Genomic DNA, 24,923 nt, shown 5'->3' with positions numbered 1-24,923 from the left:
CTCCCCCTGAAACTCTCCCAGGCACGGTTCCTCGGGTGACACTGGCCCTTTAAGGAAGGCAAGAGGGGTAGAGAAGAGCCTTTAATCACTGCCCCACGCACCCCGCCCCCCAGATAGGGGTTTTGGAGCAGAAAATTAATTTAAATCACTTTTTAATTAAAGATGCAAAGCTCTTCTGGGTATGCCCCCCTCCCCTCCCCCATGGCCCTCAGTCGAGGCTTAGGGTGGGGGAGTCAGGGATCTAGGCCCCCAGATTCTCTTTGGGTCTGGAGGGGCGTGCTGAGGTCCCCAGGCCCAAGCTGATCCTGAAGACAAGAAGGGAGTCCCGATCTGACTGTGATGGGGGTCGGGGGTGGGGGGAGTGGATGGAGGGAAGGAAGCAGTTGTATCTTAACTGGGTGGGGGTCTGGGTGAGGCCAATTTGGGGGGCTGGGTGGCTTAGGGAGAGGTGAAAACAGAGCAGCGGAAAGAGAGGAAGAAGGAAAGGGGGTCAGACCGAGTCCCAGAGCAATGCGGAGAGAGCAGAGAGGAGGGGGAGAGAGTGAGGAGAGAGAGGGAGAGAGAGACACACAGAGAGACAGAGACAGAGACCAGAGTTATTCCTCCCATCGCTCTGAGCTCAGGCCCCAAACAAGGAGGAGGGGCTGGGACTCTTGGGCATAAATCTTTTTAATTAAAGAGAAGAGCAGGGGAAAATAGGAATGTCTGGGAGAGAAACTGATGGGAAAGGCCAGAGGCTGGAGGGGGGACGAGGGGGGAGGCTGGCTTTCTCACTCCTTCTGCCCCTGTCTGTCTCATCCAGACACACACACACACTCGCACACACACCAGCCCAACTCTCTGGGACCTCAAGCCTCCTCTGCAGAGCTGTCTCCCTTCAGTGGTTCTTGGCTGGACCCTTTGTCCCAGGCAGGGGAGGGTGCCGGCGGGTCCAGGCCTGGCCCCCAGCTGGCGGGTGCCCCGTGTTGGCTGGCTGTCCGCATCCAGGAGGTGCTGGGCGGGCCCCGGTGTGCGGGTATCTGGAAGCCTCTTACCCGCTCTCATGCCTTTCTCTCTGGATGTGTGTTTGGGCTTCCCTTCATGGCTCAAGTGGTAAAGAATCTGCCCGCAATGCGGGAGACCTGGGTTCAGTTCCTGGGTCGGGAAGATCCCCTGGAGGAGGGCATGGCAACCCACTCCAGTATTCTTGCCTGGAGAATCCCCATGGCCAGAGAGAGGAGTCTGGCAGGTAACAGTCCATGGTGTCCCAGAGTTGGACACGACTAAGCGACTAACACACACTCTGGATATGTGGGTCTGGATGTGTTTCTTCGTGTGTGTGTGTGTGTGTGTGTGTGTGCGTGCATCTCAGCGGAGGCACAGACTCCCACGTGAACACCAACCCTAGGAGGGGTTTCACCCTCTAACCTCATCCCGCTCTCTTGCACATGGGAAACCCCAGGCCTTAGCCCACCCCTGTTGATCTGGGGGACCTCCCAGGTTTCCCCAACACCGGTTCCTCCAGTGTGGCATCCAAGCTCTCAGTGGCGGGTGGGGAGGAACCTTGTCTGGAGCAGCTCAGCACTCCCCCATCTTCTCTCTTGAGCCTGCCAGCTCCCTGCCTCAGTTTCCCCTCTTTGTCATCAGCCATGTCCCCCTTGCCCCCCTTCCCCACTCCTGGTCTCTCTCTGAGGGTCTGTATCTCAGAGGTAGGGGAAGAGAGGGTCCTCAATCAGGGCCCCCTGTGGCTGTGTTTCTGTCTGTCTTTCCAGGCGTCTGTCTGTCTTTCCAGCCGCCTGCCTCATGTGTCTCTTGCCCTACTTTCTTTTCATCTCTGTCTCTCTCTTTCTCTGGATGATCTCTCCGTGTCTCCGCCTCCATCTCTCTCTCCTGCTCCCAATCTCTCCTTTTCGCTTTCTCTCCCACCCCCGCCCCCACTCCCTCGTCTCTGGGGACCCGTGTCTCTGGCCTTTGTCTCTGCACCTCTCTGCGCCCCCACCCCCGTCCCTGCATTTCTGCCTTCCTGCACCTCGCTGCCCAGGCCTCTCGTAGACTCCTTGCCAGTTCCTCCCCCTGTGCCTGGCCCGGCTCCAGGAGAAGGAAACATTTATCTTGGTGGGCGCCCCCTCCAGCCCACGCCCGCCCCTCCTGCCCGCCGCCAGGCCATCCATCACCAGAGCTGGTGACTCCCGCGGCTCATTTGTCACCTGCTGCCTGCCGCCCCGCCAATCAATCATACCATTAGCCATGGCTTGGCAGAGGCCACGGGGCAGACCGGGCCTGACCCCGGTGGGGGAGGGGCACAGGCCGTGACTCTCCCCCGGCCCCAGCCCCCTTCCCACCTCTCTGGCCTTTCTCTGCTTTTTTCTCTGCATCTGCCTCCCTGTCTCTTTTCGAGTCTCCCCTCTTCACTCCTTTTCCTCATCCGCCTCCTCTCCCCTTCCTCTTTCACTGTGTCCTTGGCTGTGTGTCTGTCTGTCGGTCTATCCGTCTGTCTCTGCATCTTTTTCTCTCTGTGCGTGTCTCTATCTCCATCTCTCTCACACATTCTCACTCTCACTTTTGATCTCCTTGCTTTTCTTTTTCTGTCTCCTCACCCCCACTCCCATCCCCATCTCTCTCTCTGGGGACCTCTATCTCTCTATCTCTTTTTTCTCTCCATGTCTCCACCTCTATGCCCCAACCGTGGGTCCCTGGGGACTGTTAGATCTGTCTGTCTCTGTCCCTGGGTCTCTCTATCTCCCCCTGTCTGAGTCTCTCCATTTCTCCCTCTCCCCGCCTTGCCCTGCTCAGATCCTGTCTCTACGTCTCTCAATCTCTGGTTTTCTCCTGTGCATCTCCAAGTGGCAGCCTCTCTTCGGCTTTGTGTGCTGGGTAAGAGGCCGGAGGATTACTTTCAACCTGGCACCATCTCTGCCGGAATCTCTCAGCCTCTCCCATCTTCCTCAGCGCTGCGTGTTAGGGCTCTGGTTTCCCTCTCTGTTACCCTCCCCACACCCGATGATGTTTTGTTCTGGGCCCTCTCCCTCCCCTGCTCCCTCCCTCCTGCCTCTTGTCTGTTCCCCTTCCCCTCCACCCTGCGGTCCCTCCTCTCTTGACCTCAGCTGCCCCTTTTCAATCCATCATCCTTGACATTTCCTTCCCTCCACCTTATGGGGAGAAAATTGCAAGGAGAAGGCAAGGGGAGGAGGAGCTAGCGGGCAGGCACCCCGGGAGCCCCTGGAGGCCTTCTCAGCCCTCCCCCACCCCCAGACCTGAGTTGTCTGGAAGTCCTCCCGAGAGTCTGACTTCAGTCCTCAGGGGGATGGGAGGACACAGAGGAGATGCCAGGAGCAAGCCCATCCCTGTTGCTGGGATTGCAGAAGCTGAGTGCTGAGAAGGAGCTGGGGGTGTGGGGTCAGGGGAGGGGGACACCTGGGCACAATTGCATCCCCCCTCATTCCTTGGTGCCTAAGGAGCTTCCCTGGTGGCTCAGATGGTAAAGAATCTGTCTGCAATGCAGGAGACCTGGGTTCAATCCCTTGGGTTGAGAAGATCCCCTGGAGAACTGGAGAACGGAATGGCAACCCACTCCAGTTTTCTTGCCTGGGGGCTCCCATGGACAGAGGAACCTGGCAGGCGACAGTCCATAGGATCGCAGAGTTGGACACAACTGAGCAACTAACATGCATTTTCCTGGGGGAAGAGGGAAGTCCCATTCACACCCCTCTGACCCAACAGCAGCCCCCAACACTGGCACCTGTAACTCCCCACTGAATGAAGCAGCCCTCCCTTTCGTCAGCTGGGAGTTAATAAAGACCCCAACTTCTTCACTCCAGGTTGGGCTCCCAAAGAGGGTTCTAGATTCCCCAGTGGACCTCACTGCCCACAGGGGGTGACCTGTTCGTCAACACACCCCTTAATGGTTTCCTTCTCTGTCTCTCCTCCAGTATTTCCTGGAATCACCTTACAAACAAGCCTAGCACAGTGGCCAACCAGGGACATGGTGGATGCGCAGAAAGGGAGGTAAAAGGAGAAGGGAATACCTCCCTCCTGGCTATGATGGTTAATTGTAAATGTTCATTCGGCTAAGCTATCATGCCCAGCTGTTTGGTCAATCACCAGCCTAGATGGTTGCTGCAGAGGTATTTTTCAGATGGGAGTCACGGTGAAATCAGTTGACTTTGAGTTAAGGAGATTACCCTCCATAATGTGGGTGCGTCTCACCCAATCCACTGAATGCCTTAAGAAAAAAAGACTGAGGTTCCCCAAGAAAAGGGGAATTCTGCTTCCAGACTGTTTTCAGATTTGAGCTGCAACCTTGGTGCTTCGCTGAGTTCCACTGATTTTGGACTTTCCAGCCTCTACAATCACATAAGCCAATTATTTAAAATAAATCTTTTATTATCTGTTTATCCATTCATCCTATTGGTTCAGTTTCTCATGCTACCACGTGGATGTACCTTGACAACATTACTCATGCTGCGTGAAAGAAGCCAGTCACAAAAGACCACGTATTGGACTTCCCTGGTGGTTCAGTGGTTGAGAGTCTGCCTGCTAATGCAGGTTCGATCCCCTGTGTGGGAAGATCCCACGTGCCGTGGAGCATCTAAGCCCAGGTGTCACAACTACTGAAGCCTGTGCTCCGCAACAGGAGAGGTCACCACAATGAGAAGCTTGCGCACCCCAACTAGAGAGTAGCCTCCGCTCGCAGCAATAAAGACCCAGCACAGGCAAAAATACATAAATGAATAAAATTTAAACATTAAAACAAAACACCACATATCGTAGGATGCCATTCACATGAAATACCCAAAATAGGCAAATCCACAGAGACAGGAAGAAGATTAGTGGCTGCCTGGGGCAGGGGTGGGGTGGGGGTAAATGGGGAGTGACTGGGTATAGGGTTTGCTCGAAGGTGGGGTGTGATGAGAAAGGTCTGGAACTAGACAGTGATGGTGGTTCCGCAACATCCTGAAGGTACGAAATGCCACCGAATTGTGCCCTTGAAAATGGCTAAAACAGTACATTTTATGTGAAGTGTTGTTGTTGTCGTTTAGTCACTAAGTCGTGTCCAGCTCTTTGTAAACCCATGGACGAGAGCCCACCAGGCTCCTCTGTCATGGGATTTTCCAGGCAAGAATACTGGAGTGGGTTGCCATTTCCTTCTCCAGGGGATCTCCCCAACGCAGGTCTCCTGCTTTGCTGGCAGATTCTTTACCACCTGAGCCACCAAGGAAGCCTCAATTATAAGCATGTGAAGTGTATTTTATCATAATTTGAAAAAAAAAGAGTTCAAGATATAGAGATCTATAGAAACTTACAGACAAGAGGCAGTGGTGAATTAACCTTAGACATGTTGTATTAGACTCCTGTTACTGCTGTAACAAACCAGCCCAACGTCAATGGCTTAGAACAGCACAACTTTATTCTCTCACAGTTTCAGAAGTTGAAAGTCCAAAATCAGTCCCCATGGGCCAAAATCAAGCAGGGCTGCAACTCCTCTGGAGGTTCTAGGGGACAATCAGTTCCTTGCCTCTTCCAGCTTCTGTGGGCTGCAACATTCCCTGGTTTGTGGCCACATTGCTCCAGTCTTCAAGGCCAGCATCTTCAAATCTCTGCCCCATCTTCACACGGCCTCCTCCTCTGTGTGTGGTATAATCTCCTGTTTGCCTCCCCCTTCTGAGGATCCACACTGATCCAGGCTGATCTGGGATCATCTTCCCATCTCAAGATCCTTAACGTAATCACACCTGCAAAATCCTGTTTTGTCACATGAGTGAACACATTCACAGTCTTCAGAAATTAGGACGTGGATATCTTCTGGGGGGGGGGCGGCTACCACGGATGGTGGCCAACAACTCCTCCCCTTCTTCTAGGCACCCTCTCCACCCACCGAGAGGTGGTGTCTATTACCCCGCCCCTTGAATCCTGTGACGTGCTTTGACCCAGGGGATATGGCAGACATGGGCTTACAGCTTTCCAAGCAGCTCTCTTGGAATCCAGACACCATGCCATAAAGAGTTCACTAAGCCAAGGGGGCTCCAGGGAGAGCTGAAGTGGCCCAGCCCATAGACAGTACCCACTGCCAGCCACAGATGAAGGCACCTTGCACATTTGAACCCCAGCCAAGCTCCAAGATGAACGCAGCCACATGGTGACCTCAGCCAACACCACCAGCAACACATAGAATTGTTAGGATCATTGTTTGAAGCCACCAAGTTTCAGGGTGGTTTGTTGCTCAGTCATAGATAACTGTCACACACAGAGGGACACAGACACAGGGGAGGTGGGGGGAGACTGACACTTGGAAACTGAGATAAAGAGGGAACGCATGAAGACACAATCGAGAAAGCAAAGCAGAGACACACAGACAGAGGGGAAATCAAGGAAATGGAGGAGACAGGGTCAAAGAGAGACAGAGACCTCTGGAAAGAGAGAGACAGGGTGGTGGGGAGGGAGACAGCCGTGTACAGACAAGATCCAAAAGAAGGGGAAACAGAAATTGTCAAGAAAAACACAGGCTCCTGTCAACAGCCCCAGCTCAGCTTTCAGCTGACAGTCAGCATCAACTGTCAGCCACGTGAGGAAGTTATCTTAGGAGTTAGTGAGTTGCCTTCAGATAACTGTAGTCTCATCTGACAGCTGATCACAATCGTGAGAGACCTCAAGTCCACCCAGAGAGCCTAAGTGAACTGGGGCCAACCACAAGACCACAAGAGATAATAACCTGTCATTTTTAAGTTGCTAAGTTTGGGGTGGTTGTTAGGTAACAACACGAACCCAGAATGAGATGCTTGGCGTGTCACGGACAGGTGGGTGAGGAAATTGAGGGATTAGGGGGAGGTTTTAGGCTGAAGATTTATTTGAAAGAAATAGATTAAGGACTTGGGAAACTGTTAAGACAGATGAAGCAGAGGAAATGCACATTTCAGAGTCTGGGAACGTTAGAGGATCAGGACTGGATCCAGATGAAGACCTTAATCTCAGAACAGGTGATGCACAGACTCAGACAACAAACTTATGGGTGCCAGGGAGGGGGGAAGGATCAGGGGAAGGGACGGTTAGAGAGTTTGGGATGGACATGTACACATGGCTATATTTACAACGCATAACCAACAAGGACCTACTGTATAGCATGTGGAACTCTGCTCAATTGTGGCAGCCTGGATGGGAGGGGAGTTTGGGGGAGAATGGATACATGTATATGTATGGCTGAGTTCCCTCATTGTTCACCTGAAACTATCACAACATTGTTAATCAGCTATACCCCAATACAAAATAAAATTTTTTTTAAAAAAAGAGCAGGCGATACAAAGAATCTGGGGCTCTTTGGCATTAATTTCAGTGGTGATTTCATACCTAGAATCTGATTGCTTTTCAGAGCATCAATTCTATGAGTTTCTGCAAAGCTTTCTGCAGAAGAGACTGTTCATTGCTCCTCAACATCCAATCTGTCATCTTTCTTTAAAAATCCTCTATGACTTTTAGCATGATGACTCAGAACTAAAACTACGTTTTCCCTAGCTCCTCTTCCAGCTCAATGAAGCCAGATGGTTCAGATCTGGACAATAAGATGCAGAAGGAAGCAATACGTGGAACTCCCGGGTCAAAGCCTCACAGAGGACGGTGGATCCGGGACCTGTCCTCCCCTCTCCCTCCTTCTGGTTGTATGATGACGTCATGGAGGTGCACCATCTTGGACCAACTAGATGAGGGTCATATTCCAGCTATGTCAGAGTGACAAGCAGAGCAGCTACTTTGCCTGCTTCCTTGGCACCTCAGACGGTAAAGAATCTGCCTGCAATGCAGGAGACCTGGGTTTGATCCCTGGGTCAGGAAGATCCCCTGAAAAACGGAATGGCAACCCATTCCAGTGTTCTTGCCTAGGAAATCCCATGGACAGAAGAGCTACAGTCCCTGGGGCTGCAAAGAGTCGGATAGGACTGAGCGACTAACACTTTCACTTTCCTGAAATAGAGCTGCCGTACCAGCTGTGAACTGTTACACAAGAGAGAAATAAATTCTAATCTTATTTAAACCACTACTATTTTGGATCCCTGCTAGTCACATCTAAACTCATACCTAACTGCTATTAATAAAAGATATGAATAGGAAGCTCTTATGGGGCTCCCCTGGTGGCTCAAAGGGTAAAGAATCTGCCTGCAATGCGGGAGACCTAGGTTTGATCCCTGGGTCGGGAAGATCCCTTGGAGAAGGAAACGGCAACCATTTCAGTATTCTTACCTGGAGGATTCCATGAACAGAGGAACATGGTGGGCTACAGTCCGTGGGGTTGCCGAGTCGGACACGACTGAGCGACTAACATTTTACACTTATGAGGGCTTACACAGAGCACCCTCTCCAGGTTCCAGAAACCAGCCTGGCAGGATAGGAATGGGAACATCTTATCTTCTAGCCCCAGATTGCCCCACCATCCCTTGTCTGTTTCCCTACACTGTGCACAGCCTTGTTAATATCTCCTTTTTAACACCTGCCTGAGTCACCTAGTTCAGTGACATGGGCGTCCTGCTGTGTCTTACTACAGAGTCCTTGCCCTCACAAGTCCCAGTGAGACCACCACCTCTGGCACCCTGTTGGGAATCTGTCCCCCTACCACAGTGTCAGCCTGGGGAGAACAGGGCCCAGCGACAGTTTGGTCACTGCAGTGTGCCATGCACAGTTCCAGACACAAGGCAGGCACCCGTGTGTGCATGTGAATGAAATGGACAAGTGAATGAAAGAATCCCAGGGTCTGCAGGGAGAGGAAGGCATACTCCCCCTAGTCTGTTTCTTGTCCCCTGGGTTTGATGATTGAACAACCAGGACTCAGGTGACAAAACAGTTCATGGGAAGTGTTGCATTTCTCTGTCCTTTTGAGGCTAGTTGTTTCAGGATGGCGTGTGTGTGTGTGTGTGTGTGTGTAAATGAACAAGTAAACTGAAAATACCTGGAAAGTATAACTATTCCCAACTACTAAGCTCTTACTTTGTTGTTCACTCACTAAGTCGTATCTGACTCTCTGTGACCCCATGAACTGCAGCACACCAGGCTTTCCTGTCCTTCACTATCTCCCAGAGTTTGATCAAACTTAATGTCCATTGAGCGAGTGATGCCATCCAACCACCTCATCTTCTGTAGACCCCTCCCCTCTTGCCTAAGCTCTTACTGTTGTTAGTCTAAAAAATATATATGTATATTTAATACAATAGTCATACAATTAAACACAATAATTCTGTGAAACAGGGACTTCTTATTATTAGTTCCTATTATTATTAGGCACTATTAATTCCTATCATATTGAAAGTGAAACTGTTAAAGTCGCTCAGTCGTCTCCAACTCTTTGTGACCCCATGGACCGTAGCCCACCAGGCTCCTCTGTCCATGGGATTTCCCAGGCAAGAATACCGGAGTGGGTAGCCATTCCTTTCTTCAGGAGATCTTCCTGACCCAGGGATTGAATCCAAATCTCCCACATTGCATGCAGATTCTTTACCACCTGAGCCACCAGGGAAGCCCCATCTTATTAATATTATTATATTATCCCCAATTTCCAGATGAAGGAACTGAAGCACCAAGACACTAAATCATTATGTTATGTCATCTCCTATGACAAATAATTCAAATTGCTCCCAAGCTGCCCCTTGGAAGCCCTTGCATCCAGGTGAGGAACATGGCGTTGCTAGTGGGGTGAACGGGCATCTGTGATGCTCCTTCTTGTGCCCACATCCCAAGATCTGGAGATGCCCTTCTTTGAAGCTGAGACCCCACTCCTCTTCCTGTCCCCAGGCTCACACCTTTCCCTGCCTCTGTCCCTCTTGTCCTGGTTCATGTCTGGTAGAATTAGAGATATCCTGCTCCTGTTCTGCACCCTGGACATCATCTCTGCCCTTCCTTGCTGTGGGACTTTGGGCAAGTTGCTTCCTCTCTCTGAGCCTCAGTTTCCTCACTGGTAGAAGGGAGCGACTCTGAGGACCGATGGCAGACCAGATAAGGCTGAGCCCAGTACACTGCAAGCATCGTGGCACTCCTTAATGCCCACTGCTGTTGGCACTGTCCTCACCAGCTTCAGAGCCCTTGCCTTCAGTGCCCTCTTGCTCCACACCTCTTCCCATCTTTCAAGAAAAGCCCTCTCAGGCCCATAAATTCCTCTAGAAACTCCCTTTCTCTCAAGATTCTCCAAAGTCTGATCTACAGGCTCTGACTCAGTTTCCCCACCTTCTACCCCCTCATCACTCTACTTCAGTCTGACTTCTGCCCCCACATTCTCCCCTCAACTGCTCAAGTCAAGATCTAAACCCAAGGGGAGCCTCTAAGCTGTCATCTTCCTCTACTTCTTCATGGCCTTGGGTCCTGCTGACCACGCCCTCATTCTAGAAACTTCTCTTGGCTTCAGGTGCCACACTCTCCTGGTTTCCCACCAACTTCTCTGGCTTCTTCTCCTCGACAGGTCTCCCACCTTCCACATGGCCCTTAGACGTTAGGGGTCCTCAAGGCAGTGCTTTCTTCTGCTACCCAGGCCCCAGGGCAGCCCCACCCCCTCCTGTGGCTTGGTGACACCTCCTTGCCAACAAATCCCAAATCTCTCTCAAGTGCAGCTACCTGGGCTGAGCTCAAGGTACCCCCTGGATGTCTCTTCACCCTGATGTCCCCTCTCGATGTCTCACAGGCATCTCAAGTTCCGCATGAACTCACCTGAATCCTCTAAGCCTATCCTTTGTACTTATCCCCACTTGGCTCTCCAAGCCCTCACTCTCTGGGCTGAAAATTCTTCACACTGTCCAGTCCCTCCCTCCCAGATCCACTCCCCACGTGTCCACACTCCATTCTTGCCTGTAGGATTCAACCACTTGCAAGACGACCAAACAGTCATTAACTCACAAGGCTGGACACTTTCAAACAGGCTGTGCCCTTTATCGGGGACACACATACACAAATCCTCTGAGAAAGTTACCTGATTTCTTTAGGAAACCCCCATCAACCCCAGCTCTCTTCCTCAGGCAACGCAGGATCCTCCTCTTTTGTGTTCTCAGGATACCCTATGAGTAGAAGAGTTTGTGGAGGAGGGAATGGGGGCGTGGCTAGGGAAAGTTTCTGGGTGGAGGGGGTGTGGCCAGGGAGGCTCTTGGGTGAAGGATGGGGGGTACTGGTGAGGCTCTAGCTAATGAGTGAGGCGTAGCCAGTGAAGCGCCTGTGTGGAGGGGGCGTGAGGGAAGCTCTTGGGTGAAGGATGGGGGCGTGGCTAGTGAAGCTCCCGGGTAATAAGTTGGGGCGTGTCGAAAGGAAGCTCTGGGCGGACCTTCAGAGTGGCTGGTGCAAGCGGGTGTCTCCTGCAGAGGATGCTGGGAACATGGAAAAACCCAGGTTACTTGGTGTATTTTCCAGTTGCCCAAATCTCAAAGACTTCATTAGCTCTCTCGTCGTGAATTCCAACTTCCCACGAGGAGGCCGTTTTTCCAGGCAGAATTTCAGCTTTATGGCAACTTTTACAGAAATTACAAAGAGACAGCGACTAGTGCTAATGAGCTAGGAGTAGAGAAGGGAGTGGGCAACAGGTCTGGGATGTTGGGGGTGATGCACAACAGGAGGATAGGACGCTAAAAACCGGTGGGAAGCAGGGTGTTATGGGGGTTGCAGAGTCATCCTCAGGGTCCCAAGAAGTAGGCAGCACTCCTCACACCCCAAGTATGTCCTTTGGGCAGGAAGCATCAACAGTAAGAAAATGTACATGGCCAACCAACACACAGGTGGCCTCCAAAGTTAAAAACGCCCGCCCAGACCCCCCGACCCCCATCCCACCCTCCCACCCACCCCTGCTCCCCATCAGGCAGAGATGTGGCAGCATTTGCTGGCTTGTAGCATTGGTCCTCTGGGACCCTCGGTCTCCTCTTCGAGGGTCCTGCCCGAATTCGCTGGCACTGAGGGCAAAGTGAGCGTTCTAGATTGTCGGGGGAGATTGGCTATACTCCCGTGGATCCCCGGCCTCCTCCCCAAAGCCGCTTCTCACGGCTCTGGGTATCTACTGCCCTCTCAAAAGAAAAGTCTGTCACCCCCCTTTTCCCCGAGTCATGCACCCTCCCGCATCCCCCCTCCCCCAAACACACTATATACACACACAGGCCCCCTTCCCGCCAAGGCATGGCTGGGCTCTCAGAGGTAGTGGAGGCACGTGGGGGCTCTGGAATGTGAGAAGTTACAGGTCCAAAGTGCGCCTCCTCCAGCTCTGAAACCCCAAACGTCTCCCCTTCCCCCCCTTCTCCAAGCCTCGAGAATTAGCGTCCTCCCAAGGGCCTGAGTGGAGAAATCGGAGGTGGGGGAGGAGGGAGGTGTGTCCCCTCCCCCATGCACGCACCCACCTGTCCCCCTATCCCCCCCCCCAGGCCGACGGAGCTCCCTGAGGGTTGGGGGAAGGCCTGAGATCCGTGACATCCTAGGATGGACCGGCCTCCTTCAAGTGCCCCTCAGGGAGGGATAAGTTCTGAGGTCCTGGGGCACAGGTTCCTGGAAGGAGGTGGGGGGTGTTCCTCTTGAGGATCGGGGACTTATGGGATGGAGCAAGGCTGGCAGTCTCGGGAGAGAGGAGAGGGTCACAGATGGGGGAGGGTTCTCGGGGGAGGGGCCTTGAGGTGGAAATTTCTCCAGGAACATAGCCAGTAACTAACAGGGACGGGGGCAGGAGCTGCAGGTGACTGCAGGAGCCGTTCTTTGCAGGAGGACCTGGGGAGGCTCAGGAGGGGAAGAGTGAAGGCTGTTAGTGGGGACGGAGGACGGGGTGGGGGCGGTGGGGGAGGCGATCACGTCCCTGGGGGACAGGCGGCCGAGTCCCCGGAGAGGAGGTTGCATCTCCGGAGGACCAAGGAGATACAGTCCAGCACGGATGCAGCCGTCTCGAGGCTGGAGGCCGAGTCCCAGCGGAGGGCCCTAGAAGCCCCGGATGTGGCAGTAAGCCTCGAGGCTGGCGAAGAGGATGTAGAGGAACCAGAGGCCCAGGAAGAGCGCGGTGGTGGCGAGCTTGGGGCCGCGCGGGCCGCCCAGCTCGCCGCCGATGTGCGGCCGGCGGCGGTAGAGCAGTACGGCGATGCCCACGAAGGCGAAGACGGTGAAGAGCGTGACGGAGAAGGCCAGCGTGCCGGTGCGCACCTCGAACGGGCGGCCCTGCACCGCCCAGTACACGGCGGCCACCGACCAGGCCACGCCCAGGCCCAGGAACACGTTCACGGCGTTGGAGCCCGTCACGTTGCCGATGGACGCGTCGGCGCACTGGTCCTGCAGCGCCGCCACCTTGCTGGCGAACGTGTCTGCGGGGCGGGGACACCGAGGGTCAGAGGGGGCTCAGCGGGTGACACCCTCCCCCCATCGCAAGCATGTCAGTCACCTGGTTCCCAGATAGACCCACCAGCACCCCGCTGACCCCGAGGATCCAGTGTGGTCCGAGCTCCAGCAGGGGGCCCCATGGATTCAATATGTCAACTGAATCCCAAAGCCACCAATGGGATGTCCCATAGAACCAAAGTGGTGGGAAATGGTAGAAACCAGACGGTTTCCCTCTTCTGGTGATCCCACTCAGGGGGCAAAGTGAAAGTGTTAGTCGCTCAGTCGTGTGGGACTGATTCTTTGTGACCCCCATGGACTGTAGCCCACCAGGCTCCTCTTGCCCGTGGGATTCTCCAGGTAAGAAAACTGGAGTAGGTTGCCATTTCCTTCTCTAGGGGATCTTCTTGACCCAGGGATCGAACCTGGGTCTCCCGCATTGAGGGCAGATTTGTTTACCATCTGAGCCACCAGGGAAACCCAAAGTCAGCTGCAAGACCTGTGCCTGCTGGCTACAGGCCCAGTTGCCTGCTTTGTTATGGAAGGGGTCTGCATCCAATGGAATGTGCTACCTGCTCTCTGGAACTCATCACCTGTCTCTAGGGGATCCACTGCCTGCTTTCTAAGGGATTGGTCTGCATGCAGTGCACGATCCATGGATTGCATGCAAGATCTGCATGCAATGTCTGGATCCACTACCCACTCTCTGGAACTCAGCACTTCTCTCTATACCTGCTATGTGATTTCTATCAAGTCCTCACCTTAGTCTATAAAACCCTCTCCCATCACCCGTCTCTTCAATGCCCTGCCACATTTTTTGTATGGAATCTATCCTCTGGTTTTTACCATTTCCCACCACTTCTATGGGACATCTCATTATCTGCCTTGGGGCGAGGATTCAGTTGACATATTGAATCTATGGGGTCCCCTGCCTAGTTTCTGTTATTCCCCACCGTAGTCTGTATTCTATGGGCTCTGCTGCTTGCTCTATATGGGACTTGCTGCCTGCTTTCTGTGGGATCTGTTGCCTGCCTTTTGTAGAACTCAGTCTACTTTGTGTGGGACACACTACCATAGTGTTGTGGAATCTGCTCTATTCTGTGGGGCCCGCTGCCTACTTTCTCTGGGACTCGCTGCCTGCTTTCAATGGGAATCACTCCCTGTTTCCCATGAACCTCCTCCTGCCTGTTTCCACAGGCCCATTGCCACCTGCCTGGACAAATGTCAGCCCCCCGCCAACCCGGCACCTCTTGCCCATCAGTTCCCCGCTTGGCTTTTGTCAAGCCTACAGCTTTGCTTCTCTGGCCTCCATCCAGGGATGTCTTGCTAAGTTCGTAGGTCTCCAGAGTGGAGGGCAGGCCTCAGACCCATTCACCGGTGGCGGCTTTCTGCAGGCCCCACCACCTGCTTTCTGGGCCTACAGCGCCACCACCTGGCTGAGGGGTGCATTTGCTGACGAGGAAAAGAAAGGCGTGAAGCTCCCCGCTTAGTTTTCTCCCTCCTGCAGGAATTTCTGTCTGCGCCACCGGGTTTCTAAGGGACCCTCCCGCAGATTTGGGGGGAAGGAGAGATTCCTGGCCATGGCGATTCAGTAGCATATACTGAAGCTGTAGCCTCTGAGTCTTCTTTCAGTGGCATCTCCTCCCTGCTCTGCCCCTTTGATGGCCTTAACCGGCCTGGTTAAAGCCTGGTGGCCTGGTTCTGATCATGCTGAGGAACAGAGGTCCATGGAATCTTCCATCTGGTTCCTTGGCAGGGGGAGGGGAGGTGAATATTAATATCTTGTTTCCATGGAACTCACTGCATGGTTTCTACAAAGTCCCCACCTTCTTTCTATGCCCCTCGCCTTCCAACACCTGTCTCTTCAATGTCCTGCCACTTCCTTCTGATAAAATCCATCATCTGGTTTCTACCATTTCCTACCACCTTACTTCTATGGGACATTCCACCTGGTTGCTTCTGGGGAGAATTCAAGTCACATGGCTCAGTGGTTAAAAAAAATAATCCACCTGCCAATGCATGAGACGTGGATTCAATGGGCCAGGAAGATCTCTTGGAGGAGGTAATAGCAACCCACTTCAGTATTCTTGCCTGGGAAATCCCATAGACAGAGGAGTCTGGCGGGCTATAGTCCATGGGGTCACAAAAAGTCAGACTCGACTTAGTGACTAAACAACAGCAGCAAATTGAATCCATGGGCTCCCCCTACCTAGATTCTATTATACCCACCTTCCTGTTTCCAAGGGACCCACCGGACTTGGTTCTGTGTGATTCTACTACCCTATTTCTGCAGGACCTTTCTCCTGGGCTCCTCCACCTGCCTAGCTTCCCTGAGACCCCCCCCCCCCAACAAGTAGTCTCCCGAGAGCTTACCGGGGATGGAGGTGCCCAGGGCCACGAAGACGACAGCGTTGACAGAGTCCTTGAGGCCAACGGTGCAGCCGAAGTGGGAGGCGAGGTCCCCGATGAGGGCGGTGAGCAGCCCGATGACCAGGATGCAGACGCCGAAGCAGGCCCAGCCGTGGCAGTACTCAGTGGGGGGCACGCAGGCAAACAGAACCTTCCAGAACACCGTCAGGAAGTGCATGACGTAGTCAAAGCACGACGGCAGCCGCTCCTCCCGGGACCCGTCCTCCTCCTCCTCCTCGTCCCCTGTGGGCACACGACCCAGCTGGAGCACACACCAGTGCCTCCTCCCTCACCTACAGAGCCCCCCTTCTGTTCAACTTCCAGAGAGTCTCACTCCCAGAGGAATTACTTTCCCAGAATCCCTTGCAGCTAGGAGACTGTCTGGGCCCAGGTAAAAATATTCATATTCCCAGAATCATCTGAAGCTAGAGGAGGCCACGTGCCCAGCTAAAAATATCCAGTTTTCCAGGGTCCTTTCTGCTAGGGGTGGCCAGATCCCTAGCTAAAGACATGGCTTTTCCCAGAAGCTTTTACAGTTACTAGCAGTCATGTCTGCACCTAGAAATATTCACTTCCTCTGATTCATTGCAGCTGACGGTAGTCACATGCTCAGCTAAAGGTGCTCACTTTCCCAGAATCCCCTGCACCTAGAGAGAACCCTGTACCCCGCTAACATCAGTCACTTCCCCAGAACCCCTTGGGGCTATCAACAGTGATGTCCTCGGATAAAAATATTCATGTTCCCAGAATTCCTTGCAGCCAGCAGCAGTCATGTCCTCAGCTAAACACTTGCTTCCTAGAATCCCTTGCAGGAGGGGCCATGTGACCCAGTCTGGCCAAGAGACAGAAACAGAGGGTTTCTGGAAAGCTCTGGCTTTCCCGATAGGGGTACTGTTATCATGGATGTGTTTTCTGAGTTTTGTAAAGGATGCTTCATCCTGAGTTGTTTGTGTCACCTGTGGTGACCGAATTTAACCCACTTTTGACCTGCAGTGATTTGTGTAATGGGAAAGTGCAAATGAAATGTTTTCCTACCCTCACCCAAAACTGATAAGCAGAAAGCAATGAATGAGAAGCAATGAACACACTTGAGTGTGCCAAGAATTACATCTGGAGGGGTACTGATAAGAAACACTGTAACCCCTGACCAGTGGCTCACAGCAAGTCAGGGAACAAAAAACCAGCCACCAAATTATGAAGCCACTTTCTATGGTCTCACCCATTGGCTCATTGGAATGTCAAGGAGCAGAGGACAGCTGGTGGCCATGGAAGCAGAGAGAGACTGGTGGATTTGGGGATTTGGGTCATATATCCCTTTCCTACTTTTCCACCTCACATAGCCACTTGGCTTAAATAAAATAAGTAAAATGGAACTGGAAATTAGAACCGGAAACTCAAATGCAACAGGCACTCTGCTCCTTTCTGTTTCCTTGCCTTTTTTTTTTTTCCCTGCCTGGAATATGGACTTGTTACCTGGAGGTACAGCAGCCATCTTGCAACCATGAGGGCAACGGCTGAGAATGGGAAAGAGAAATAAAGAAGGAGCCTGGGCCTTTAATGAACATTACTAGGCTGCTGCTAACTTTTTATTGTCTCCTACAGTTTTGTTTTTTTGTTCCATGTGAGAAATAACTAGTGTGCTTAAGCCACTTATGGTCAAGTTTTCTGTTGTCTGTCACTGAATGAATTCCTAACTGACCACATGGCTCATGCTGGAGCAGGGAGGACACCCTCTTAGGAAGGAGGGGGCTGCTATCATTGCATCTCTTGGGGCTTCCCTCTTCCCTGTTCCAAATCCTGCCTTAGCTCCCTATTGCTCTCAGACCCAGGCCTGCACTCCCACACTTCCAGTACCCACAGGCTCTGGCCTCTGCTTACTTCTCCAGCACCTCTCATCTAGAGGGAGGTTTATGAGTATGCTGTGGTTCTGGATCTGACGTTTTGGTATCAAATGCTGGATCCGCTGTGTGATCTTGAATCAGTGTCCTAACCTCTCTGAGCCTCCAAATAGCTATTTGAGAAATGGAAGCAATAATTGGACCTGCCTCGAGAAGGCTGTGATGATTGCATGAGTCAGGCCCTGTGATGTGGTCTCCATGGGACCTGGCACATCTCCACTGCGATTATTATTGTTCTGGCCATTGCTGTTGAAGGCCTTTTCCAGTGCCTGGGGGGATTCAAAGATGCTCAAAACCAAGTCCAGCCTGCAAAGAACGTTCCACTGAGAACAGGAGGTAAAGGAAATACAAAAGCTCCTCTAAGCACAAGGTGGGACATGATTCATCCCCTAAGGAAGTGAGAACCAGAACGCTTTGTGTTCACATGAGGAACCAAAAGCCATTTGCAGAACAAAGTACAAAATGATCAAGCCCCAACCCGGATACTCTGGGGACATTCATTAAATGAGTTCCCCCAGGAAATGGACTTCAAAGCTGCCTGACACTCAACCCATCTTCACCATTATCATCATCATAGTGATTATTGTTACTGTTACTATTATCACTACTTCCTCTAATCTAATCACCTGCTTTCTATAGACCTGTGGCCTCCACGACCACCATCTCATGTCCACAGTTTTAGTTTTATGAACCCTCTCATGTTCACTATGTCCCTAGAGACATTGTTCTGGCTTCCCACTGTTCTTGAAGCTCAAATTGCTTGCCACATCCTCTGAAACCTTGCCTGGCCCATCTCCTGCCAGTTTTGAATTTTATTTACTTATTTATTTGATCGTGCGGCACATGGGATCTTAGTTCTCCAACCAGGGATGGAACCTGTGACTCCTGCATTGGGACCCCGGAGTCTTAACCACTGGACCACCAGGGATGTCTCTCCTGCCAGTTTTGACAGCCTCGGCTCATACCCCCTCCCACCCTCTCTCACTCTCTCCCGCTTCCTTCTATAGGCTCTCCCTCTCCAGAAGCTTCCCTCATTTAAAACATTCCATGGCTTCCCACTGCATCTAAAATGACACCCAAGCCCCCTCCTGTGGCCTCTAAGGCCTTTGGGGTCTGGCCCCTGCTCACCTCCAAGCTCATCCCAGTCCTCTTCTTCATGTCTGAAACCAGTCACCATCCCCAAATGTGCCACAATCTCCCACATTTCCATACACAACACTTCCCTCCACCTGGTGCTCTCTTCCTGGCTAACTCCTATTCCTATTTGAAGACTCAGATCAGAAGCCTCCTCCTCCGGGAAGTCCTCCTTGACCTTCAAGCTGGGTCAGACACCTGATCTGGGCTCCCCCAACCCAGGCCTGCCCACTCTGGCTTGTCACTCTCTTGTGACAGGTCTGTCTCCCCCACTGGACAGTGAGCTCTGTGAGAATAGGGCCCAAGCTGTCATGAGCATTTCTTTGTCTCCAGCAATGTCCCTACATCAGACTGGGGCCAGAGAATCCCTTCCCAGGTGGTGGTAGTAAAAAACCCGCCTGCCAATACAGGAGACCTAAGAGACATGGGTTCAATCTCTGAGTCAGGAAGATCCCCTGGAGAAGGAAATGGCAACCCACTCCAGTATTATTGCCTGGGAAAACCCCATGGACAGAGGAGCCTGGTGGGTTACAGTCCATGGGGCTGCAAAGAGTTGGACACAACTTAGCGACTAAAGAGCAACAACAAAAACAAGTGTATTATTTAGGTACACAAAGCCGATTGATTCCAATGTAAATAAATCCACAATACAATAAACTCATGGATGATATTAAAAAAAAAAAGAAATAGATGTTGAAAGAGGAATGTGGCTTCAGAGGGGATGCCCCTTCCCTTCTATTAGGCTTACAATCTAGTGTCTCTGGGCCCGCTACCTTGTACTTTTCCATCCCTGATGCCTGGCTTATTTTGATCCCACTAACCAGTTTCTTTCCAACCACAATTCGTTGTGTGTGTTTAGTTTCCACCAGGGTTGGCCTCCATGAAGAAAACCTGATGCTGTGCAAGGAATAGAAGTCCTGAGTTCCACCCTGGCCCTTTCTGGATTCCCTGTGGGACTTCAGGCCAGTCCCTCCTATGTCTCTGGGCCTCAGTTTCCCCAATCTCTATCACAAAGGGTCTCAAGATAGCCTGTGAATCCATGTCATCATACATCTGGCCACAGGGGGGCAGTGTGGGCCTTCTGAGGCCTAAGGGGTGAGCCCCACTGGGGTGGGAGAGTTGGGTGCCCTGGTAACTGTCTCCATGGTAACAGAGGAGCCCAGGCCCAGTAGCGGAGGCCTCATCATTTAACCTGTTTCCACCCTCCAATTGCCTGAATGCCAGGAGAAAGCCCAGGCTGGGACCCCTCCTTCCCACAGCTCTCCACCTCTGATCCTGTCTCCGCCAACTTTCTGCCTCTCTCTCTGGCCTTCTGCTTCCTCATTCTCTACATCTTTCATGCTGTCTCTGCATCTCTGTCCTTTCCCAGGATTCTGTGCTTTTCTATGTGTCTGTCTCTCCTATTTGTATTCGTTCCCTATCTTTTCCTTTGTCTCTCTGTATCTTGGTCTTTTTCTTTGCGTTTCCCTGTGTCTCTCCTGTCTTCTCTCTGATCTTTTCTCCTTGTGCCTCTTCCCTTCTCCTTGTCGTTTCTCTTTTTCTGTCTGTCTCTGTCTCTTCATCCCTCTCTTCTTCTTCTCTCCTCCCTCCCCACTTACCTGCGCTCACCGTAATTGCTTCTAAAAACTGCTCTCTCCATGAATGAGTCCCAATCACCAAAGCCAAGTTCGTTTTCTTGATGAGCTTATCCACCGTATTCTGGGGATGAGAGGGTGGGGAGAGACCATGGTCCATGACCACCTTAGGGCAGCTCCATGAGGGGTCCTGGGGGTTGGGGCTCACACCTCATGCTCAGGGGTCCTCAACTTTCCATAGCTGGGTTCTACTAGCAAGAAGGGACAAGGGAGGCATGTGCTGTCCATGGTGCTAATGGAGGGAAGTAGAGGGTGTCCTCAGACCTTGGGTGCCCCTCCCTGTGACCCTCATAGTTGATCCCCTCTTGGACTCTCCCCAAGGAAATGATCAGGCAAGACTCCAGAAAAGTGGGCCCCCAGAAAATCACCTTAAAATCATATGACTCCTCAATGATGACTTCCAGTCGACAGTTTTCCCCGAGAACCGGCTTGCCCATTTCTGCTATCCTCCGAGCCTCTTCCTCTTCAGCCGTCAGTTTCCTGTCCCCATCCCCTGCAGCATGAGGGATGGGAGTTAGACGCCAGGGCACCTGCGATGCCTTCACCACCTCTTCAAATCATAAAGAAAACAGTGCTCTTCTCTGGGATGCCTCCTTGGTAAGGCTTCCTCAGCCTGTCCCTACCTCCCATCTGACCACCACCTTCCTCAACCTGAGGCCCAGCTCCCACATGCTGGTCCACGAAGTTCGGTTGGTGGACTCTGAGGTTCATATAGTAGAGGAGCTGTGTGACCATGGGCAATGCCTTAGTCTCACTGTGCCTCAGTGTTCATATCTACAGAATGGGTACAATAACTACTGACCTCATAAGGTGTTTATGAGTTATAGGAGTTAATTCACGTGAAGGGCTTAGAAAAGTGTCTGGCACACAATAATCAAAAAATGTTACTTTATTATGATCACCACCACCACCAATATCACCCTGTGGAAGACGTTTTATATAATTATATATAATATATAAAATACATAATAGTAAATATATTATTTATTTATATAAATAGATGTATATTGATATATAAAATATATTTATATTGATTATATAGATTAAATAGAATATATATATGTGTGTATATATATATATATATATAGAGAGAGAGAGATAGATTATACTGACCCTTTGCTCCAAGCCCAGTACCAACCCAATCCTAGGTCTCAAAAGAAAGCCACCCACCAACTAAGAACACTCTCAAAACTATGCTTGAGTGAGAAATGACTTTTATTGTGCTAAGCTACTGGGATTTGTGGGCCTATTTCTTACAGCAGCTCGTATTACTTACCCTGACTAATACCATCTTCAGCCTATCCCTAATCTTAACCCCCAACCTCAATTCTGATCTCAACTCCAAAATTATTCACTATCTCCAAGCCCCTGACCCTAGTCCCAACTCTCACCCCAAATCTCTGACCTTGGCCCCAGATCTACCCTCAAATCCTTCAAACTCACCTCAAATTCCAACCTTAGCTTTGACCTCAATCTGACCCCAGTTTTAATCAGATCCCACCACAAACCCAGAAGCCAATCTCCATCTTAATTTTAGTTTTGACCCAGTCATAATACTGATCCAAAACCCCAACCTGAACCCAGTTCTATTCGACTCCAAACCTGATTCCCTCTGGTGCCACCACAAACCCACATCAGATTCTATGACTTATTTCTTCCCCATCTTAACTACAAACAAAACATGATCTTGGCCTTTAAGCCTCTGTCACCCCAATTTCACACTGGTCCCACCAAATTGATGGCACCTGCAATCTGCCTCAAACCTGATCTGGAGGGGAGCTTGAGGCTCTGACCCACCCCTGAGACCCTCCCTCCAGTGACCCCCCTCCCAAAGCCCAGAAGTAACTCCACTCACCTTGGTTGAGTAGCAGAGCTGGGGAGAGACAGAGACAGGGAGAAGGTGAGATCTTCTCTGGGAAGCTCAGATCCATGAACTTGAAGGGTCCACAACTGAACCTCCAAAAGTGCCCCCACCCTGGACCCCTTACCTCTCCCACAGCCTACCCATCACCCCTCACCTGAAATCCCTCGTTTAAGCCACTGTGGCTGGCCCAGCTCGATGAAGAAATTATCCTTTTTCTCATATTCCTCATCATCAACTATCTTCACCTGAAGAGTCTTCCTGAAGGGAGAGGCAGAATCCCCAGCATAAGGCCCCCCCCCCAATGACTCACCAATAACTCGCCCATTAGCCAATCGGTTTCTTGGGCATTCGCTCCATCTCAGGCTCTGTAATCTCATTTCATCCTCACAACCACCCTGGGGGGAAGATTCTCTGCTTATCCCCATTTGACAGAGACAAGCTCAGAAACATCTGAAGAAGCTGCTACTATTGTTCAGTTGCTCAGTCAGGTCCGACTCTGAGACCCATGGACTGCAGCATGCCAGGCTTCCCTGTCCTTCACTATCTCCCAGAGTTTGCTCAAACTCATGTCCATTGAGTCGATGATGCCATCCAACCATCTCACTCTCTGCCGCCCCCTTCTCTTGTCCTCAATCTTTCCAGCAACAGGGTCTTTTCCAATGAGTCGGATCTTTGCCGAGTTTGTATTAAATATCGACCTGAGGACCTCCCTCATGGTCTAGTGGTTAAGATTCTGCACTTCCAATGCAGGGGGCACGGGTTCAATCCCTGGTTGGGAACTAAGAGCCCACATGTGGTGTGGTGTGGCCAAAACAAAAAGAACAAATTTAAAAAACTCAAAATAAGTATCAACCTGAGGGATCCTGATAAAACCAAAGTTAGACTGGGTGATTCCTCTGCTCAAAACATTCACACAGACTTCCCTGGTGGTCCAATGGTTAAGAGTCCCCCTGCCAACGCAGGGAACATGGGTTCGATCCCTGGCCTGGGAGGATTCCACATGCCATGGGGAGCTAAGCCTTTGTGCAACAACGAAGACCCAGCACCACCAAAAAAACAAACAACAACAAAACCCCCCTAAAAAAAAAAAAATCATTCACATGGTTTCCATCTCACAGAGAATAAAAGCTGAAGTCCTGAGAATGGCTCACAAGGCTCCCTTCAATCTGGCCCTCATTCCCCTCCTGGCCTCCCATCCCTCTCCCCTCACACACTCACCCCAGCAACACTGGCCTCCTCAGTGTTCCAAGAACGTAATAACAAGCCTGCTTGTGCTTCAGGGTCTTTGCACTAGCTGTTCCTTCTGCTGAGAACACTGGTCCCCCATGCTTGTTCCCTCAATTCCTCCAGTTCCCTGTTCAAACTTTACCTTCTTTCCCAGTGAGACCCACTCCCTCCACCTTCTTTAATACTGAAATTTATGCCTTCCCCTACCCCAGCACCCTCGGTCCCCTTCCCATGTTCCACGTCTTTGTTGTTTCAAATCATCTTCTAACACATCACCAAGTGGGTTTATCTTGTTTGTTGTTTGCCATTTGCTTCTTCACATTAAGATGTAAGTTCCTCCAAAGCAGCAGTCTTTGTTCATTTATGTTCTTTGCTGTATCCCCAATGCCCAGAACAGTGCCTGGCATATACTGTGACCTCCATAGACAGCTGTTAATTCAAATTCTTCAGCCTGGAAGACCCCCAACTTCCTGCCCCTTGTCCTCATTTGGAGGGGTAACTGAGCGCTAACTGATTTTCTCAGCGTCCCAGCTGCCATAGTAACCAGGGGATGGGAGGGGAGAAACAGCCAGAAGTTATCCATCCCCTTCAGGTACACAACAGATCCCCCTCAATTATGAAGACCCACAACCCCACAATAACCCACAGCTCTGCCACTAGCAGCGATCTCAGCTGTAGGAACCACAAGGCTTGGCCCCAGAACCCAGAAACACAAACACCCAGCCCACACAGTCACCCAGCAGAGGAAGCACAGCCAATCACACCGCCCACACTCACACACCATCATACCCCGCAGACATTCCCTATGCAGTGACAAAATCGCACGGAACCAGATGCCAATTAGCACAACACCCCCACCACAGCCTGGACAACAATGCCAACCTGTAAGACCCCTGCTGTGATTCCATGTAGTCTCCTTCCTTATACCTCCCTCTTGATGCCTCCTGGTGTCTCTGTTTATTCAGTCTCTCCCCGGCTCTCTGCCTTTCTCTCTGTGTTCTCCTCTCCCCATCTCCATCTCTCAGTGTCGGAGAGACTGAATGGAACAGAATGGAACAGCCAAACTGGACACAATCTAAGCAAAAGGGTCTCAACCATACAGACATATCTCAACACATGAACGCCCAGGACACACTGACACCCAAAGATGGACACACAAGACAGTCACAAGGGGACGTATGCTTACTTCCACCTTCACCCACTCTCGGTTTCAAGACATTTAAAAATTTCTGTTGGTTGAAAGAATGGCAGCCCGACCCCCACCTTACGAGTGGGCTGGGAGCTCTCCATGGTGCTGAAACACCGTAGCCAGATGGGGTCGTCTCCTGACACATGCTCCTCACAGACTCTGACACAAGTAGACAGCTGCTGACACGCTGACACACTGACAAGGTGATACACACACCTCCGACACCCGTTCGGTGGCAGACACGCCGTGGTCCCCTGACACCCAGTGACAACGTGCACCAACTGGCACTCTGATGAGTG

At 51.6% G+C, this 24,923-nt stretch overlaps 1 protein-coding gene across 2 annotated transcripts in view; it reads right to left on the bottom strand.

The window, feature by feature from the left end:
• Positions 1 to 5,368: 5,368 nt before the first annotated feature.
• SLC8A2 (solute carrier family 8 member A2) overlaps positions 5,369 to 24,923 on the bottom strand; it is a 36,481-nt gene continuing 16,926 nt past the window's right edge. The window contains exons 4-11 of one of the 2 annotated variants that reach the window (XM_081505819.1): positions 22,363 to 22,466; positions 22,200 to 22,217; positions 20,713 to 20,837; positions 20,309 to 20,408; positions 15,643 to 15,921; positions 11,258 to 13,256; positions 10,913 to 10,997; positions 5,369 to 5,711 (exon numbers count right to left, since the gene is read on the bottom strand). In XM_081505819.1, the coding sequence (XP_081361945.1) occupies positions 12,880 to 13,256; positions 15,643 to 15,921; positions 20,309 to 20,408; positions 20,713 to 20,837; positions 22,200 to 22,217; positions 22,363 to 22,466 (1,003 nt within the window). In that variant the 3' untranslated portion in view covers positions 5,369 to 5,711; positions 10,913 to 10,997; positions 11,258 to 12,879. Of the gene's footprint in view, positions 5,712 to 10,912; positions 10,998 to 11,257; positions 13,257 to 15,642; positions 15,922 to 20,308; positions 20,409 to 20,712; positions 20,838 to 22,199; positions 22,218 to 22,362; positions 22,467 to 24,923 lie in introns of those variants that run through there. The other variant, XM_081505820.1, reaches the window with a different exon arrangement.

The sequence above is a fragment of the Giraffa tippelskirchi genome, chromosome 7 (assembly GCF_054371585.1).
Source record: "Giraffa tippelskirchi isolate mGirTip1 chromosome 7, T2T-mGirTip1v1.2.pri, whole genome shotgun sequence".
In the NCBI taxonomy this organism is placed as follows: domain Eukaryota; kingdom Metazoa; phylum Chordata; class Mammalia; order Artiodactyla; family Giraffidae; genus Giraffa; species Giraffa tippelskirchi.
This window is presented reverse-complemented; position numbering and strand designations above follow the sequence as displayed.